This window comes from Vulpes vulpes, chromosome 14 (genome assembly GCF_048418805.1).
Source record: "Vulpes vulpes isolate BD-2025 chromosome 14, VulVul3, whole genome shotgun sequence".
Classification (NCBI taxonomy): Eukaryota; Metazoa; Chordata; class Mammalia; order Carnivora; family Canidae; genus Vulpes; species Vulpes vulpes.
In genome coordinates this window covers 31,803,389-31,824,686 of record NC_132793.1, presented here as the reverse complement: position 1 = coordinate 31,824,686, position 21,298 = coordinate 31,803,389, and the positions used below count along the sequence as shown (strand labels likewise).

The following is a 21,298-nucleotide window of genomic DNA, read 5'->3' as shown; positions in this document are numbered from 1 at the left end:
TGCTATGAAAGTTTGAAGTGAGAATTCAAATAAACCCAGGCAGCCTGCCTCTGATGCCTGTGATCATGTGAACACTACAGTTTCATTTTATGCTTTGTTTCCAAGTTCAAAGAGACAAAACATGAATGCCAATTTCAATCTCAAAGGCTTCAATGCTTCTATATACATCAGGAAATAAGATGGCTTAATAATGCATTCCTTGTGAGTAAACAAGCTATGGCAGGTCAGAATAGTGGTTAAATAGCACAAGAATTAAAAGCATGGACCTCCAGAGTCAGGCAGACCTGTTTAAATCTTGGCTTTACCCTTTATTGGCTCTGCTGCTCTCAGATCTCTCTGAGCCTCAGCTTCTTTATGTTTTATCACATATATCCCTGAGAAATATATGATTATGTATATAAGGCACTTAATCTGGTACCTGGCACAAATAAGTGCCCAATGCAAGGCCACTGTGTATGCTGTGCACTGCACAACTGCAGGAGACAATACACTGCTATGTCGACAATGCACTCTGGACATGTGCAGTGCCTAACCCAAGTGAACCTATGGTGCTGAGCTTATACACAGTAGCTGTCATTATTTTTGTTATTTATAATTCCTTATTAGTCTAGGAGGATGATGATGGCTTACTAAAATGGTCAGAGAAAACAGGATTAAAAATGTGAATAATAATAATAATCATCATCATCATCATCATCATCGTGAATAATTCAGAACTGTTAGTGTTAGCCTAACTTTTAAAAACTGGTTTAGCAGGGCTAGAAGACTTACATACAATACACTCCACTGTTTACAACATTTAATTTCTCCTAATATTACAGCTTTTATTTTTAGAATAAATGCCATTATTCCAGGCCTAAAAAACATGAAAAATTGCCAATGTCATTTCTTAGTATTAAGTTTTTTTCACTACTATTAAATGTATTTTGAAACCATTATCTGCCAAGATCTATTTCTTAAACTAAAAAAAGAAAGGAAACCTGGGTGGCTTAGCCAGTTGGGTATCTGACTTGATTTTGGCTTGGGTCATGATCTCTGGGTGGTGGGACTGAGCCCCACATCAGGCTCCATGTTTGGTGGGAGTCTGCTTGGGATTCTCTCTTTCCCTTTGCCCCTCCTCACTGTGCTAGCAGTCACAGACATGTATGTGCACATGTGCTCGCAGTCTCTCAAATACATCTTAAAAAAAAGGAATAAGAAAAATAGAAGTTTATTTGTATAGATAATCAAACACTGTGGAGGTTAAACCAGGCTTCTACCTATAATACACTAATTAAAAAGTCAAACACATATGCAAGGACATAAAAGAGAGGAAAAAAAGCTATAACAATTCAGGTCCCCACATGTACCTTTTACATGCACAATCTGGCTAGGTATCCAGTTTTCATTATTATTATCAATTGTTTCCCTAACAACTGGGTGCTCTGTGCCTCAGTTGTCAGGCTTGTAGCAAGGGCTCAGAACTGAATTTTTTTTTTTTAAATAGGTCCAGTTGGTCCAAAGGAACATGGAAATATAAATGAAATGTCAGAGTAGAAGTAAAATGATGAGTGATTTAACAATAAAGCATAAGGAATAAATAGTGACTCTGACGTGAAAGACAGTGGTTTTATAATGCAATCATGAGGTCAAGGCGGTTCTCAATTCTGGCTGCACAGCACAATCACCTGTGGAAGGTTATACACACACAGACAGTAGGACCCTAATCCAGAGGCTCTTAGTTCAGTTAGACTAGGGAAGGCCTCAGGATTTTCAGAGTCCCAAAGGTGATTCTGATATGCAGCCAAAGGTCTAACCCCTGGATAAAGATTCAGTAGCCACAGGGCTACAACTTGCCCAAAGAGACCCCTGGTCTAGTCACATTTGTCTACACTGGGGGTGGTGGGGAATAGGACACATAGGCATTCTCAGAAAGGACACCATGACTGGCTTACCAAGTGTCACTCCCAAGGCAACCACAACTACTCCAATAGGCAGAACCTTTTAGGGCCATCATAAGCCCTGGACAGGAGAACCACTAGGCTCTACTGGCAGAGGCAGAATCTTCTTGAGGACCAGCAAGAAGCCAGTCATAGAAGCTGCCTTGCTTTAAAATCAGAGAGCAGCAGTGGAGATGCATACAGATAGATCTCTTACCTTTATCAGACTGTTCCTAAAGCTCAGTACAGTGTTTATGTAGTTGTATGAAGACAGGATGTGTGGACACCTGCTTCCCTGCTCTTTACTTTCTCAAACTATTTTGTTCATAGGTGGAAGTCACAACACCTAGCTTGCTAGCAAAGCTGATACCAAAGAAAAAGGGGGTTAGAGAAATGGTTAACATTTCACAATCGACATCTCAACAGACCATCATGTCTGCACAGTCTATGGAACAGAAAATGGGCTCTATTTGAAAGGATGCCTGGACAGAAGTGACATATTACTTAAACAAACCCCGATTCACTTCTACCCCCCTACCAACTATTTCTTCTGGAATAAAAATACTACATGGTTTAAGAAAATTCACTTGTGAATCAGTTATACGTTTCATAATGAATACATCAAATACTAGATGAGAAATTTCCTACCTGTAACATCTGACTCTTTCCCAAGCCTGGGTCTCCAACAACAAGGACATGTGGATCTCCTCGAATAGGAATTCTGTTTTTGTCATCTGCATATTTTTGGCTTCCTCCAAAGAGTGCTAATGCCAAACCTGCTTTAACAAGCTCAAGTATAAAAGGGGGGAAGGGGGAAGAAAAACCTCAAAAGTGAGAAAAACATAAAGATGACTAGCAAAAAAGGGATGCTTCTCCTTCTATATTTACATTTAATTGAGAATTTTTTTTGAAGCATGATTAACTTTTTTTCCCTAAGAAAATTGACTTAAAATATAAACTTCCATAATGTAAATGATTAAAAAGCAAAAATTAGGAAGCACATAAAATCAAAGAGGTATTGTTAAAGTCACTAAGTCACTAAGTAAAGACCTACGTTGCAAGGTATGAATCTACTCCACAAAACTGGGAAATAACCTGCTAGCTGTCGCTTTAGCACTTAAGTGCCCAAAGTCACTGTAGGAGTACCTCATTCCTATTAGCTCAGATTAGTAAGCAGATTGTTCATACAAGGAGCTCAAATCTGGCTTTCACATCATTTATGGAGAATAATGACATATTAAAATACAAGTAACTGGCTAACAATTAGCTTTTTGCCAACTTTATATGTTTTTGAGTAAAGATGAAGTAGAGTACTTACTTCATGACCAAAAATGACAGGGCAAAGTGAGCTGAAAAACAGAATACAATTTATAAATCCCTATTTATGCTTCATCAATCCACTAGAAGATCTACATTACAACTTGCTTAACTTGCTTTATTTAGCATCAAAAAAAGAAAAAGACAAACATAAAATTTACATCCCTCAACTCAAGACATTGTAAATTTCTCAAAATTCTTGGTTAATCCATAAAGGGAAGAACACTTAAAAATTTTTACATGTACAAAGGAGACGGAATACTTGCATTTTATTTTCATTTTTTTGAGAGACAGCACAAGACCAGGGGTAGGGAGGACAAAGGAGAGGGAGAGAATTTAAGCAGACTCCACACCCAATGTGGATGGAGCCCAACATGGGCTAGATCTCAGAACCCTGAGATCATGACCTGAGCCCAAATCAAGAGTTGGATGCTTAACTGATTAAGCCACCCAGGCGCCCCTTTGCAAAGCATTTTAAAGTAACCAAATGGACTGTTATCTATCACAAGCATTTAAAATACCTCATAATCATTGTCTTCTCCTTCGGGATACAGAATTATGTTGTATATTACACAAACACACATCTTCTATGTAACCAAGTCACTGAAAGGAGGCTAACAAGTGAACTGGGTAAATAATATCTTAAGATGAGACAAAATGTCATTACTTCACCTTAATTCAAAGAATCAGGATAAGATCATATATGAATATGTGAATATATTTACATTTATCAGTTGTAAAAATAAGGATCAAGCAAAAAAGGCTTGACCATTATCCCTTTTAATACCTGTAAACACAGAAGATAGTGTCCTGCCACATCCCTCGGTACTCAGTGTTAAGCATGTTCCCACATAATCACTGGTGGCTCCTGATCACACACCTGCACCTGCCTGCTGAAGGGCTTTTTCTGGAGGCAGAAGCCTCAGCAGTAGGCAGGCAGAGCAGGCTGAAAGTACCACCTAGTAAAACTAGGCCCTTCGATGGAAAAATACTGAGGCTAGTTCTACACAATCTAGTATTCTAGAGGCCTCAAGAGGATTAAGCCTCAGATGCTTGTAGTAACCTCTTCTTTGAGGCACCATACACTGACTACCATCCTTTCTCACTCTCCCATTCCCTTACCAGTATTTCTGGGATCACCTCCCAAATAAATGCTTACCCAAATTACTGCTTCTAAAGAAACCAAAACTAAAACATAACCTTCCATTGTCTTCTCCATTCTCCTTTCATAACTTTTCTACCTAGCAAAGGTAGACAAACTTTTTCTTAAAAGGCCAGAATGTAAATCTTTTCAGTTTTACTGTCTGGGTCACACTACCCAACTTGTGCAAAAGCAATTATGTAGATGAATGGATGGCACTGTATTCCCGTAAAATTTTATTTACAAAACCAGGCAGCCTGCCAACCCCTGCAAGATTAAAAATGGACGACCACAAAAAATTCGAGTTTTAATGTTGAAATCACAAATTTAGGACTAAAGGGTAAGAACAACCTCTGAAAAGAAAACATTTCTAGTATGGCAGAAGGACCACTGTACAGGTTCATTCTTATTTGAAACAGGTAAGAGGAACCAAAGCAGTGTTTTGATCTTCAACCAGGTGGTTCTTCCCTACCTGCTCACAGCCCACTCATCACACTGTCCCTAATCCACAGATCACAACCCTACTCTAGCTCAGAGCACCCCTTCTCCCAGGGTAGGTATGGATGGCTATCTATTCAGAAGTCTCTGAGGGCGGGATCCCTGGGTGGCGCAGCGGTTTGGCGCCTGCCTTTGGCCCAGGGCGCGATCCTGGAGACCCGGGATCGAATCCCACATCGGGCTCCCGGTGCATGGAGCCTGCTTCTCCCTCTGCCTGTGTCTCTGCCTCTCTCTCTCTCTCTGTGACTATCATAAATAAATAAAAATTAAAAAAAAAAAAAAAAAAAAAAAAAAAGAAGTCTCTGAGGGTTTAAAGACTCCCTGAGGAACTCTATCCTTTCTCAATTGACTAACATATTAAAAGCAGAAACAGTCAAATTCTTTTAGTGTCCAAAGCCTAAATAAAGGAAACACGACAGGGTTAAGTGTTCTAATACAATGCATTTCAAAACCTCAGTTCTTTACTACTCTTAGGTACATCTATTTTTCAGTCTCTCTTGTTTTCCTCTTTTCTTCAAAATATCCAAAAAATTGTTTAAAAGGTTTTAAAATAACGGTATGTTGTGTTAATTATGTTAAATACATTATTAAATTTCATGTAATCTTGGGACAACCTTCTGGGCAAGAATTAGTTCTATTTTGAGAAAAATGAAGGAGGTAATAAGTAACATGCTCCCAACCTCGTTGGAAGTGGGATGGATTCTAACTTAGCTTACCTTAAAAAAAAAAAAGAAAAGAAAAGAAAAAAGAAAAAAAAAGCTCTTAACCACTAAAGCAAAAATTGCCTCTACTGTGCTTCTTCTCTACTGCATGGCAATAACATGAAAATAAAATAATATTATGAAATACTTAGTGAATATAAGTGACTTCTATGTGAATCTCCTTCTTGTTTTTTAAAAGTAAACACCCAAAAATAAATAAATAAATAAAAAGTAAACACCCTACATACAACTAATTGAAATGACTGGAATTCACAGTCCCATCACTCTTTGTTGAGTAACTAACTTCTAGTGTGAGATAGTAAATTTTCTTTATAGATTAAACTAGAGATCAACAAAGTTTTCCATACAGGTACAGACAGTAAATATCTGTGAGCTATTATTCTCTGTTGCAACTACTCAGCTCTGCCACTGCAGCCAGGCACTGGCACTACATAAATGGAAAGCAGCCAGGCCTACATAATGAACGATTATGGCTATGTTCCAATAAAAGTTTATTTACAGGAAGTGAAATTTCAATTTTATATAATTTTATGTGTCATGAATTATTCTTTTTTTTCAGCCATTAAAAAAATGTAAAAACCATTTTTAGCTTATGGGCATATACAAATGGGCAGTTAGCTGGATTTGACCTGCGAACTGTAATTTGCAATCATTTTGACTAATTTTTTGTTACTTGTAGCCAACAGTACCCCTATCCTGCATATACATAATAAAACTTCAGATAACCTCATACATACTTGACAATGAGTTTAAACAGGTTTTCTTCAGCTTGAATCTCTTGGATAGCATAAAGGTCTTTAAGTGAGAATTCCATCAATGCTCCATGCTTACACCCATCCTCAGAGGTCTTTGTTTTTTGTCCTTTGCTATTACTAACAGAATTTGCTTCAATGTACAAAAGGAACATGCATTTGTCATTCTTATTTCGAGAACCTGTAAATTTCAAGGTATGAAATATAATAATTGGTATTTTCATTTTCCCTACAAAGACTCAAATACCACGAAAAAGAAAGGCACAGTAAAATACATATAAACTTGTATTTTAAAGGAAAAGTTTCACCTATGCAAGAAATAAGGAATTCCCTGTATCTGTGGAGATTCAAAAGTAGTTTGAAAAAAGATGAATCCTGACAAATTATTGAGAAACAATCAAAATAAGAAAAGAATTATACAATACCTTCTTCAGCATTTGAGACTTTCACAACTCCAGTAATAGTCACTGTGTCTCCTGGGACACAGCTATCCACAAGATCATGAACAAGTTCACACTCTATCGTTCGTGGAATCCGACCTGCTTCTCGCTGATCATCAGACATTAGCTCCTGGATTCTAAAACGTTAAACAATTTTCAGTCAGTATATATACTGACTTTAAGTTATTTCTTCAACATGTCAACTATTCAGGACCCACAAAATACAGAGCTAAAAGGTAGATTAGTTAAAAAAAAATTTTCAATGGTATGTCTAATATTACTTCAGTAGTTTCCAATTAAGAATGGCAGGATGAGCATGTACATTTGCCTACCCTCTCTCCAAAATGTCCACCAAAATGGTAGCCACTAAATAAGTGAAGACAGGTTATAGGGTGTGCAGAGGTGTTATCAAGAAACACAAGCTCTTAAAAGTTCAGAAAACAGGAAGTGGAAAAATACTGATGGATAGAACAAAATGAAGTTCAAAATACATACAGGAAAAAGTTACAAGGATCTAAGAGAAGTGGGGACCAATATTTTCAGCAGAGCCCTTGGGAGCCTTCTAGGTTGGAGTTGGTAGGAATGCAGAGTAGGGATGCTTGGTTTCTTACACAGGTGAAACTTTTCCTCATTTCAGTGGATGGCTAAAAGGAAACAGGATAATCAACTGAAAGATAAGTCACAGAATAGCTGTTTTGGTAGGTGGATGGATAGGTGGGTAGGTGAAGAAAGAGGGCATTCCACCAAACCACGCTCTACTGTTTAACAAAAACCAGAACACTGTTCTAGAGAAATGGATCCATCCACTCTGTGAGGGGAGCTACAGCATCTAATGAAGGCATCAGAGCTCCAGAATAAAGTCTCCTCATTCTGGCATCTGAGAAGTCCAACTCCAATTCAAAAACATATTCATATAGTAAAATCTGATCATCAAAAGAGGGAGAGAGGCTTCATGAGGAAAAACTCCTACTTATAAAATAGCAACGGAAACCTATCAAAGGAGTCCAGATAATTTCTCAGTGTTCATCAGATATTTCAGGATGAAATGGCATTAATTCAGGAAAGAGAAGGGCATTAAAAACAAAACCTGCTGAAGAGTTTTTGAGAAAATTTTACCATCATAAAAACAAGAATAAGCGGCTATAAAAAGGGAACTACTAGAAAACTGTGAGATCGGGAAAATTAAATATATATATATATATAAATCAAATATTTATAGGAGGGAAACAAACACACAAAAAGCACACAGAAAGCAAAGGATGAAAACAAGTTAAAAGACAAATGAACAGTACAACGGATGTATCTGATTGGAAGCTCAAAGAGAGAAAAGAGATATTCGGGAGTCCAAGACAACACCAGAAGAAAAGGACTGATCACTGTCACGCAGGATGAAGACATGTTTAGATGTACTTTCACTATTCAAAACACTATAGAAGGATTTCAAAAAGTAGGAAAAGCACTAAACAACAAAGCTGAGCCCAAATACGAAGTATATAAAACGGGAGAATTCAAGGGAGTAGAAGAGAATTCATTTTGATTTTGAGACTCGGATCATTTCTATTAAGGGACAGAAAACAAAACAACATGGTAACATAAATTACATTTCCTTTTCTAAGCATCTGATCACTTTCTTTCTTACTTTGTGGAACAAAGATAAAATTATAAATGCTCTTGTTTTTGTTTGATATGACCTATAAATTAAACAAGGAAGACAGTTATAACTGGAAAAGAGAAGTAAACCTTGACAATGTAAAATTCACATTTTGGCTGAAAGAAAACTAGTGGTAGAAGGGGAAAAAGTAAAAGCGGGCTTTTCTTTACTCTGTCCTCCAGATCTCTGACCTGTTCTTCGAGTCTTCGATTTATTCACTCTAGTTTATCTAGTACCTTTATAACTATTAGTTTAAACTCTCTATCAGGCATATTACTTATCTCCATTTCATTTAGGTCTCCTGCTGTGATTTTGTCCTTTTTGTTCTTTCACTTGGGACATACTCCTGTCTCATTTGACGAACACTCCATGTCTGTTTCTGTGTTAGGAAAGTCAGCCATGTCTCCTGCTCTTGAAAGCAGTAGCCTTATGAAGATCCTGTAGTGCCCTGCAGTGCAATGTCTCCTATTCTTAAGACCTTGGCGCTTCAGGGGTGTCTCGTATGTGTGTTGCATGTGCCCTACTACTGTGGCTAAGACATGTGTGTCTTCAGTCTAGTCGTCTCTAATGGTTCCCTTTGCCTGTTGTGGGCAGTGTTTGGTCCCTGTGTTGTTAGTGGGCCAGTGTGGACTGCCCTAGGCTTGAGGGAAGTTCGCCAGGTGTTTGCCAGAACTGCAGGAGCACCAAACTACAGGGTGCCCTCCCTGTATTATACCCTGAGAAGTTTCTGTTGGTGACAGGGCCTACAGTCAGACCAGATGTCTGTCCCCAGCCCACTGCAGAGCCACAGCTGGATTGGCTGAGTGGTTATCTTCCCCTCTCCCCAGAGAAGTCACTTTGGAGTGCTGCTGACCTCTGTCAGGGCTGCTTGTTCACTGCCATGCTGTGGTGCCACTTTGGATGGACTCCTGCAGGAGAACATAGGGGCAATGTGCACAGTACCAGCAAGGTCCACACCAGCTGGCTATAGGAGGGGAGTTGTAGCTGCTGGGAAACCTCCTGTACAGAAAAGTACAGGGGTATGGTGTCCATTAGCAAGCTAGGTGGAAGTGGAGAGTATTTTACTGTCCTGGTTCCCACAGGCGTCCCTTTAACTAGGCTGGGGGTCCACGGAGGGGAGACAGCACCAATCAGCTCTTTTGTTCTTGGAGAAGTCTCTGAAAAAGCCCTGCCTCTCCAGTCTAGTACATGCTCTGAGATTAGCCAACAAATTTCCCTCATGTAAACCCTAGGCATTTTTCAAACTGCTGCTTCTATACTGTATCTTAGCCAAGCTGTTTGTTGTGCTCTCCCTTTAAGGGCAGGGACTCCGTTTTCTCTCACCACCAACTCTCCTAGAGCTGAGCCACTGATTTTTTGTTTCAGCCTGGAAGAACTCACAAAATTAGGCCCCTTCAGTTTCAAAGCCAAATGTTATGGGTCGTCACCTTCCCCATGCAGGTTCCCGGTACCTGGGGTGCCTGCTGTGGAGGTTTGCTTCTCTTCCCTCCCCACAACTGCTAAGTCCCTCCCTCTCACAGTCCCGTGGATCCGTTTGGCTCCTAACCACATCTCCACCTTCCTACCCTCTTGGATGTGGCCTCTTCTCTGTATTTAGCTGTGGATACTGCTGCACCAGTCTTCAGGTTGCTTTTGGGGTTATTTACACTGATGTGGGTGTTACCTACTTGTATCTGTGGGACCAAGTAAGCTTAGGATCCTCCTACTCTGCCATCTTCCCTGGAAGTCTTTAAAACTTCTTTAAATAATGAATGTAAGTAAAAATCACTGAATGTTAAAATAATAACTTTGGAATACATTCATTATACATCTAGATAAGCCTCTCAATTCCTCTGAGGTCACAGCCAGATATCCACCTAACCTGCACTACTTCAAACCCTGCTCCTTCTTCACCACCACCAACCCTCCACCTCCACCCTCCGTGCACACTCAAAACACTGCCAGACTGCAATGAGAAGCCTCAGAATGACACAACATGCTAAGGATGTCTTGCTTTAAGAAATTAGATATTAATACTTTTCTTATTAAAACAGATAAACAGAAAGAAGAAAACAACTCCAATCTCACTTCCTAGAGTATATTCTTAACGTGTATTTCTTGCCAGTTTTGTCACTAGAAACACTGTACATGGTTTTTTATGTCATTTCAAAATATTCTCCTGCACCATCATATTTAGTGGCTACACAATAATCCGTTGTACCATCCTACTTACAATATTTTCTTCAGATATTTAGGCTGTTCCCCATTAAAACACACACACACACACACACACACACACACACACAGTGAAAACATACTTTCAGCAAGCTATTTCTTCACATATTGTGACTGTTTTCATCAAGTAAACCCCTAAAACTGGGACTGCTTCAACTGCAAGGCCTTTGACATACATTGTAAGGCTTTCGCCTTGATGCATTCAAGTTATTCAAAGCAACAGCTGAGAAACAATAATTAAATTCTTTATGAACATTCCAATCTAAGCCCGAAGATCTTTCACTTAGGGCAGATAGTCATTTTATATATCTACACATTGGTAGAATAAAAAACAATAATGTAAGATAATATTGTACTAACAAAGTTTTACTATAACTCATTCAAAATGAACTTTAGCAATATCTTACTTTTAAAGATTCAAGAAAAGGATTTAAATGGCCTCCCCTCTCCTTTTTTTAAGATTTGTTTATTATTTTAGAGGCTGGGGAGGGGTCACGGGGTGGGGGGAGAGAGAGAATCTCAAGCAGACTCCCCTCCTGGTTGTGGAGCCTAAGTTGAGGCTCACTCTCATGACCCTGAGATCATGATCTGAGCCAAAACCAAGAGTCAGACACTTAATCGCCTGAGCCACTCAGCCTCCCCTAAATGGTCTCTCTTTCTAAGTCTGATCTAATATCAAGAGATCATCATTCAAATCCAACTAAAATATTTGAGCCTATTTTCTTGTCTGCTATTTTTACCAAAAAAGCAGAGAGATTTTGTATAATTAAGTGAATTACCCTGGACCTTCTGTGAACTTACCTTATTGTGAACCTTGCAGCTCCTGAGAGGCCCTCATCACTCTCTTCAGAAGTGAAAATCCTACAGACTTTCTTTGCACACTGTTGTGAACTAAAAGAGCACGAGACCATGCTCAAGAGTCTTTAACATAGCCATAAAAAAGAATGACATCTTGCCATTTGAAACAACATGGATGGAGCTATATGGTACAATGCTAAGTGGGTTAAGCCAATTAGAAAAAGACAAATACCATATTTCACTCATATGTGGAATTTAAGAAACAAAGATGAACCAAGGGGGAAAAAGAGAAACAAACTAAGAAAGAGACTCTTAACTACAGAGAACAAACTGTTGATTACCAGAGGGGAGGTGGGTGAGAGATGGATGAAATAGATGAAGGGGATTAAGAGTATACTTATTGTGATGGGCACTGAGCAACCACTATATTATATATCTGAAATAAATATAATATTGTAGGTTATCTACATCAGAGTTAAAAAATTTTTAAATAAAATGTAAAAGTCTCAAACATTTATTTTATAAAATGGAGAGTTTGTGAAGATCTCAGCATACTGTACATTTATTATATATGTCGGTCTTAGTTTTTGCAGAACAGGAGGTAAAGCTAGGACAGGGCTTGGTAGCAATCCATCTCACTGTTTCTCTAGGTTCTTGGTTTTTAAAATACCTTCTGCTGTCTTAGCCAGGTTTCTTGGGTAGCACTCTGACTTCAAACCACCCATTATTTTATATTCAGGGATGAGTTACGGGACGATGGTCAGATAAAACACAGTAATTTGTTGGGTTAAAAATACCATACACACACACACACACACACACACACACACACACTAAAAACCATATGACCTACAAAAAACAGCTTAAAAAAAACCCCATAGTAAAATGCCTCATAGATAGTGAGAATATAAAATGAAACATATCTTATTTCTAAGGCATTCTTTAACACTTCTAACAACATTTCTATCACAGCTCATGGAAAGAAAATCATACAGCTTTGTTGGTCTACATCCAGTTCAATGAATCACATGAGAAATAAACTATTCCTCAGTAGAAAAAGGACAGGATACTTATAATTAAAATCCTTTCTGCAATCTGATATAGAACACATTTCAAATAAAGACAATTATCATTTCAATATATAAACTATAAAACAAATAAATCTTTTACTATATACTTTACCACTGTCTACAGATAAGACTCACAATATAATACATGAATATTATAGATTTACTAGGCAGTAAATTTATAACGTGAGATCTAAAACCTGTGTTTTATTTATAGTCTGCTTACTTGATTGACTGCCAGTCCATCGTAACCGTGAGAGGAGAGTTACGGAGAGCAGTGAATGACCTCCCTCGACATGTGGGCACAGGACACTGCAAGAAGATTAATTCACATCCACATTTTGATAAACTACAATCACATCTAAGGAAAATGCAAGTTAAAATGCTTCATTTAATACTACTTTTATTTGGTCACAGAATGGTGTTATAATAAAATGCAGTATGAGCAAAATGACTACTTTCTTCTGCATTGATTCTATATTACAAGCTTTTGAGGCACTTTTCCAGCTAGTCTCTCTTGATTACTGCTTTTATTCCTTTTACTGTGGGTGTGCAAGGCTCCTCACAAGCCTCTCACACTGAGCACATATTCCCTCCTTTGTGCACATTCAGTCTCCTGATCCTTGAATCTTGAATGCCCTCTCGCATCCACAATATCCAGCACCAAACCTCCCCCTTTCCAAAGTCTTCCTGGGTCTTATTTGATCCCGAGCTCCCCTATCTCACTTGCCTTTGCACTGTGAGACAGTCCACAGAGACAGTCCTCGAAATGTAAATGTGTTTAAGTTTTTAAAAATCACTTGTCCACTATTTGGACCTCAAGATGCATTTGTAAATTCAGAGATTGTGGCCAACTGTATTTTCCAAATATGGCTGCAACAGTATTTTCCCATGAGCCTTTCTAGAACCCTCCCACTCCCCCATCAAAAGATGGAGTCTAATTTCCCTCTCCTGGAATCTGGACAGGCTTATGACTTATTTTGTAACCAATAGAAGTGATGCCACCTGTTTTCTGAAGCTAGCTCAAAAGAGGCAGCCATTTTTTCCTGAGAGCTGGACCTGTCTCTTGAAGCTATCAGCAGCCATGTGAGCAGACTGAGTACCCTTAGCTGCCATACCATGTACAAGAAACCAAAACCAGCCCAGAAAGACACATGGAGGAGAGATGCCCAGCCAGCCCCCAGCCACTCCAGCCTCTTGCTGTTCAGCTCTATCTGCTATTTGACTACAATTCCTTAAGAGATCTAAACGAGTAACTACCCAGCCAAGCAATTCTTCCAAACTTTGGACTAACAGAAGTCTTGAGAAAGAATTAGATGACTGCTGTTATTTTGAGCCACTAAGTTTTAGGGTGATTTGTTATATAGTAACAAAAATAGTGACTAAAATATGGATCTCCTGAACAAACATCTTTCTTGTCACTTCAATTCATGCAAGTTCAGACACATGCAGAACATTTCACACTAATGCTCATCCTGCGAGTCAGCATTACTACCCACTACATTGGAGGGCATGGAAATACTTTGACCAAATATAGTTTACAGAAAACATCCAATAAATCAGGATTGAAATTCTAGCCTCTGAACTAAAGACAGAGCCAGAACCTTAAGCCCAAAGAGTAGATGACACTCATTTACCAACACCACTGATTATTCAGAATCAATAGCCAAATCTCACACACCCTGTTCTTCCTAGAAGAGAAGGAAACCTTACAAATTTCAATTAGTGTAAAAATGTAATAAATGTAAAAAATTTATTAAAATCCAAGGATAGTAAACACAATTCCAAAAAAGAAGAATAGATATGGTAGTCTCCCTGCCTTATCAAAAACTTTAATGAGATCAATATAAATAGGATTGTACAGGACCAGCAAAATGAAATGGACTCACATGTCCACAGGACAGTGCACCATAGAAGAAACAATACACATCAGTAGGACTGATAATAGAGGACTTAATTAATAAATGGTGCCAAATGGCTTTCACTTCAAAGAGCAAAATTAGGTCCTTAGTGTTATGCCATTCCCAAGATTAAATTCCTGATGGGCAAAAATCCAAGTATAAAAACGAAACTTAAAAGTATTAAAAGAAAATGTAAGAGATATGTTTATAATGCTCAAATGAAGAAGGCTTTTTAGGCAGGGCATAAAACATAAAGGTCATAAGGTGAAAAAATGATCAATTTAATCTGTCAAAATGTAAAACTGTAGAACAAAAAATATACCACAAAGAGATAAAGCAAATACTGGGAGAAGATATCTGTAATATATATAATCAATGATTAGTACCTAGAATTCATAAAGAATTCCTATCAATAGTATAAACAGGAAAATAAGCAGAAGATTTAAACAGAAAGTTCAATAAAGAAGGAAACTGGATGGCCAACAAAGATGTGAAAAGATGTTCAACTGCAACAGAAATTCATATTAAAAATGAAATGCCATTTACACCCATCAGCATGGCAAAATTTTAGAAGTCTAACAATACCAAGTGTTAATGAGAATACAGGGAAATGGTAATTATTTAACACTACCAACAGAGGGGTAAGCTAGGACCAACACTCTGGAAAGTCGTTTGGCAACATCTAATAGTTAACAATGTTATATCCCACAACTGAGAAATTCCTCTGCTAAGGAGGAACTTACAAGAACGTTCTCTGCAGCATCATATAACTGTAAACAACTGAAAATAACACAAATGTCCACTAGGAGAATGGATAATAGTAGCTATTCATTCAATGGAATACTCCACAATGGTAAAGATGAAAGAATTAGATATGTATTGAAATAGGTAAAGTCCAAAACAACCAAGTGAAAAAAAGAGTTGGCAGAGTGTTACATTCAGCATACTATTTATGTAACAGCACAAGAAAATAAATCCTATATATATATATATATATATTGTCAGGTATGAGAATGCATATTGGAAGAATACATGGCAGTTTCAGAAGAGTGGCTGCCTCTAAGGATGGAAAAATGTGAGTGGAACTGGGGAGGGCAACAGAGGAAGTTCAACTTTGATAATATTTTATGTTTAAAAAATTAAGTTAATGGTGATCCCTACGTGGCTCAGCAAGTTAGCGCCTGCCTTCCGCCCAGGGCGTGGTCCTAAAGTCTGGGATCGAGTCCCACATCAGGCACCCTGAATGGAGCCTGCTTCTCCCTCTGCCTGTGTCTCTGCCTATCTCTTTCTCTCTCTGTGTCAATCATGAATGAATAAAGTCTTTAAAAAAATTAAAAATAAGCTAAAATCACAAAATATTAGTACTTGTCAACTCATAATGGTGCATATACAGATATTCTCTCCACTTTTTTTTAAATTTTTATTTATTTATTTATGATAGTCACACAGAGAGAGAAAGAGAGGCAAAGACATAGGCAGAGGGAGAAGCAGGCTCCACGCACTGGGAGCCCAACGTGGGATTCGATCCCGGGTCTCCAGGATCGTGCCCTGGGCCAAAGGCAGGCGCCAAACTGCTGCGCCACCCAGGGATCCCCTCTCTCCACTTTTCTATGGCTTTAAGATCTATAATAATCTTGGGATGCCTGGGTGGCTCAGTGGTTAAGAATCTACCTTTGGCTCACAGCATGATCCTGTGGTCCTGGGATCAAGTCCCACATCAGACTCCCTGCATGGAGCCTGCTACTCCCTCTGCCTACGTCTCTGACTCTATCTCTCATGAATAAATAAAGAGAATCTTTTTAAAAAAAATCTATAATAGTCTAAAAAAAAAAGAAAAAAGGAACACATCACTTTCAAGCAGCAGAGTAAAGGAAACAACGTGTATACCTATTAAGTCTAAATATAAAAATATGAATGGAAAGAATACACATTCACTTCAGGATAATGATCTCTGGGAATGGTACAAGCAAGGGGGTACAAAGGAAATACTAATATCGGTTTATATCTTTATATCATTATGCTTTATATCTTTAAAAATATATCTGGGGGGCAGCCCAGGTGGCTCAGCGGTTTAGCGCCGCCTTTGGCCCAGGGCCTGATCCTGGAGACCTGGGACTGAGTCCCGTGTTGGGATCCCTGCATGGAGCCTGCTTCTCCCTCTGCCTGTGTCTCTGCCTCTCTCTGCATCTCTCTGTGTCTCTCATTAATAAATAAATAAAAACTTAAAAAATATATATATATCTGGAACTGGCAAAATGTACATTCTGGGTGGTGACTGGAGAAATATTTTACCTATTTTTCTATACCCTAAAGTATTTCTTCTTTTTTTTTTTAAAGATTTTATTTATTTATTCATAATAAACACAGAGAGAAAGAGAGAGAGGCAGAGACACAGGCAGAGGGAAAAACAGGCTCCATGCCGGGAGCCCGACACGGGACTCAATCCCGGGACTCCAGGATCGCGCCCTGGACCAAAGGCAGGTGCTAAACCACTGAGCCACCAGGGATCTCCTCCCTAAAGTACTTCATAATTTAAAAATTGAAAATTAAAAATAAAAATTACCTCCGTGTACAGAAACACTGGGAATGTTTTCTGTAAAATGATCTGCCTTCTTTGCCAAGATAATTCAGTTAAAGAATAGCTTACCTTTGTGGGAAGATTATATTTTCCATCTGGAAGAGAAAAACTCTGAACTTCTCCACATGCAGCACAAAGAAAAGCCATCTTGGTGCAAAGAGGCTTTATATTACTGACACGAACCACTGTCCCTCTCAGAGCAATGTATTTTCCGTAGTAATTTGCCCGGACATTCTTGAGGTGTGTCAACGGCTCATAGTTATACACCCTAACAGCAAAAACAAGAATGTATTTATCATTGAATTTACAAATGAACCAACAGTGAACATTATCTATATTTTCACAACTTCCTTTTAGGAGCAACTGGAATTCTCCAACCATATCATCCCTATATATCAGAAATTTCACAAGAATTAAATCATCCTTAAAAATCAAAAAATGCTAAATCTCCCCTTTTCTTCTTGTCTCATTGGCTGTACTCTAAGGGGAAAAAAGGAAAAAAAATGCCAACAGGAAAATTTTGGCAACAAAAAAAAATGACTTCCAGTTTCTAATTTCTTTTTCAAGAACCGTTACACAATGTCTTCTATAAATTCTAGAAAAGAAAAGCAAAACCCTGATGATCACCTTATTCATTTCTTCTAATGAGAATTTAAAATCTTAAAGATGAATTAAAGAAAAACAAAATTCCATTTGTTCTGTGTCTAGTAGAAACCTCATAATTTTAACAAAATATAATCAAGCACTTAGTGTATTACTTTTCAAATAGCAGGGACTTGATAAGGACACACCCATAATCAATCTTTACCAAAATGTGAAGGTTGGGAAATCATCTCATTTCAGGCAGGAAAAGTTTATTTTTGTCATGATTTCTTTGAAGAATTCTCAGTGGGTTCACTTAGGTGTGACAACCAATAGATGGCAAAGAACTCATACCCTTTTTACTGATTTCTTTGACTTTATAAAATGAGGTTCTCCTTCTTAAACAGTCTTAAATGCCAGATTCTAAATAATACCTTAATAACAGCAAATCCTCACCTGGCATGAATGTGTGGCACATTTACCATTGTTTCCCCATCCCTAGAAAATCCTTCTTGGGCTTGTAATTCAGCTGCATGCCTTTCAAGGTCCCTAGTTAATACCTAAACAAAACAGGTATTTATTCAAAAGTTGGAACAAAATACCCTCTTGAAGCAAAACTCTTTTTTTAGAAAATATGAAGTTTATGAATATAAACAGTTCAGAGCAGAATACTAACAAAACTGTAATAGCCCTTTAAAACTCTGATATTTAATTGTGACTACTTATAGTGGATTGTTTTACCTGGGATTGTGTTGTGTCTGGAATGGAAAACTCCAGCATTCCTGTCTACTACTTTATGTCCAAACTAAGCTTAATAGTAAAAGTCCTTACAATAGTCCTCAAAGCTATTACCTTTTGGACAGGCTCTGGTGAAAACATATTTTCTACTTCTCCATATTCAGTGATTTATTAAGATAGAGAAAATAGAGACAACTTCTGAAATATCCAATACGCACTCCCTTGGCATTTGATATTAAATAGTTAATAACCTCTTGTATATAAAGCAGTATGCTGACAATCTTAAAAGTGAAAATGAGATGCACATATACAGCTATAATTGCTATAAAGACCACAAAGATTTAGAGACAAAATACTATGCAAGTTTTGAAAAAAAGGTCATGAGAAAGGTTTCCTGGTGAGACAATAGTGTCAGGCCCCCCAAATTTGGATATGCAATGCAAGGGGCATTCCACGGTTAAGGGATAGCATGTGCAAGAGATCAGACAATTGAAAGACTCCTGAGGAGAGCTCAGCTTAGCTGAATGGTAGTGAGTGGAAGTGGGGAGGAAGTTGAATCAGATCATGGAAGCCTATAACACCACAAAAAGGATTTAGATTTCACTCTGTAGAAAAGTAACTACAGTTTCCAAAGACAGATCATGTTTTATCAGGTATAGCAACAGTTTAGGAAAGATAATGAAGGTTTAAGACTGAGGCAGTAAAGGTGGAAAAGAAATAGATTTAAGAGATGTTTCAGAAATAGAAATGCAAGCATGTGGTGACTTGTATATAGAGAACTAATGAGTGAGAAGAGACTGAAGACAACACCAAGGTTTCCAGTCTCAGGTACCAGCAGTGTACACATCTTTGTAATGAACTATTCCTCGCTCCTGGCTACCATTATCTCCTCTGCTCTATGTGCAGTTCTCAGTACCCCCTTTAAGACCCATAATAACTCTACCATCTCTACAAAGTCCTCTGAGCTCTCTCCATTTCTCCCCAATAACTCTTTATCTCTGAATACAGCCAGTATTTTATCTGTGCTTGTTCTGAGATTTACTAGTCTTTTCCTCGAAGCATTTATCTCTTTGCCAGCCTAAATAATACTTTTACATATATTGTGTCAATTGATCCTGAGAAAAACTCAGGCAGACACAGCACATATTGTTATTTTCAGTTTATATATAGGGACACTCAGGGAGTGTAAGTGACTTGCCTCATGCCACAGAACCTAAATCTGAGTTGCTTTCCAAGTTTGTAACAGATAATATGATCCTAGTCTTATTTTCCCTGAGATTGTTTCTAAGGAACTCTTTAATTTCTGTATTATCTTCAATAGACTAATTCAAATAAAATAAAATAAATGCTGTATTTAGATAAGCTATTCTATATAAAATAAATGGTATCTATTAAGACAAGATTGTAAGCTTTCAGTCCTAGCCAACATTTGTTGGTTAAAAACTAAGTATCTTTTAGAGAAGGTACTGTTATTGTAAAATCTTCCTTTAAAATTTTGACAGAAGTCTGCACAAAATAAATATTTACCTGATGTATTGCCAGACCCATGCAAGCCAAGGTTTTCTCAGGTGTATCCCTTAACTCATTTGCTATATTTGGTACCAAGTCAGCCATTTCATGGTCTTCTGTTAGTTCTTTAAAATCCACCAGAATACTTCCCTTTCTTTCTATTTCATCCTATAAAATATTAAGGCATGAACACAATGATGCCTTTTTTGGAGCCAACTATCATAACTAAACATTCAATTACATACTTTGAAAAAGAATATGTTTATATGGTGAAAACAATGGGTACAATAAGCTTTACACCAAGCATATTTACACTATTTAAACTATATTAACTTATTTATGCCTCTTCACAACTCTTTGTGGTATTAATACTACTATGCCCAACTGATACAGGAGAAAACCAAAGTACAAAGAATGTAGGTAATACACCGAAGTCCACACTGAGCTAAGTGTGGCAGAGCTGGGGATCTGGATCATGGCTGTCTGGCTGCAGCATCTCCTGATTAATAGCATCTCAAACACATTGTTCAAGAAGATAATAGATAAAGGTAGACTAGTAGCTTTGTTGTACAGGAATCTTACCTTATCGTATAAATCAATACGCCTTGTGAAAAAAATTTCAAATGCTTGAATCTTCTGAATAAAAGGAGAGCTACTGCTGTAAACTAATCCAACAAAATGGCATTAGCACTAATAATCACATGTGTACAGGCATATCTTTCACGAGATGGAAGAAACACTTAACATACATGGTAAAAGACTTTTAACTACTTTGCATTCTGATTACATTTACATAAGAATATACGTAAGTACTGAGTGAATAATTAAGATTCCTTTTTTTTTTTTTTAAGATTTTTTAAATTTATTTATTCATGAGAGACATGGAAAGAGAGGCAGAGACACAGAGGGAGAAACAGGCTCCATGAAGGGAGCCTGATGCGGGACTTGATCCTGGGACTCCAGGATCATGCCCCGGGGTCAAAGGCAGGTGACAAACCGCTGAGCCACCCAGGGATCCCAATAGTTAAGATTCTAAAGCAAGTTTAGGTCTGCATAGTCTTAAATGCAAATAGGAAGTATCTCTCTATAAAAGCACCAATATCTGGAAATCTTTGACTGAACCACTGATACCTAATAGGACCTAGTAGTTCAAATAACTTACATAATAAAGCTTAAAATGAAAACTATAATAAAGCCAAAGCTAGACACATGAACTAAATTCTTATTTAGAAACAGAGCTAACAACAATCAGTCTTTGCAAAGTAAATTCTACTAGTCCAAATTGCCATATCCTGCGATCAGTGGAGACAGACTACTACTTACTTCACTCTAGTCCTAAAACCTTTATACTATAAAGTTCTGTAACATTTTCAAATTGGTCTTCCACAGCAGTACAATAACATGAAGTAGTTTGGAAGTAGAGATGATTAAACCCAAGGCATCTCCTGAACTCCATCCTTAGGACCAGTCT

The 21,298-nt window shown here is 37.8% G+C and overlaps 1 protein-coding gene across 1 annotated transcript in view; it reads right to left on the bottom strand.

Moving 5' to 3' along the window:
- Nucleotides 1–21,298, bottom strand: part of MCM8 (minichromosome maintenance 8 homologous recombination repair factor) — a 41,940-nt gene that overhangs the window by 17,670 nt on the left and 2,972 nt on the right. The window contains exons 4-12 of the mRNA XM_026012298.2: nucleotides 20,410–20,492; nucleotides 19,846–19,995; nucleotides 18,037–18,140; nucleotides 17,068–17,266; nucleotides 12,746–12,831; nucleotides 6,775–6,926; nucleotides 6,335–6,530; nucleotides 3,238–3,268; nucleotides 2,568–2,708 (exon numbers count right to left, since the gene is read on the bottom strand). Coding sequence (XP_025868083.1) covers nucleotides 2,568–2,708; nucleotides 3,238–3,268; nucleotides 6,335–6,530; nucleotides 6,775–6,926; nucleotides 12,746–12,831; nucleotides 17,068–17,266; nucleotides 18,037–18,140; nucleotides 19,846–19,995; nucleotides 20,410–20,492 — 1,142 coding nt within the window. The remainder of the gene's footprint in view (nucleotides 1–2,567; nucleotides 2,709–3,237; nucleotides 3,269–6,334; nucleotides 6,531–6,774; nucleotides 6,927–12,745; nucleotides 12,832–17,067; nucleotides 17,267–18,036; nucleotides 18,141–19,845; nucleotides 19,996–20,409; nucleotides 20,493–21,298) is intronic.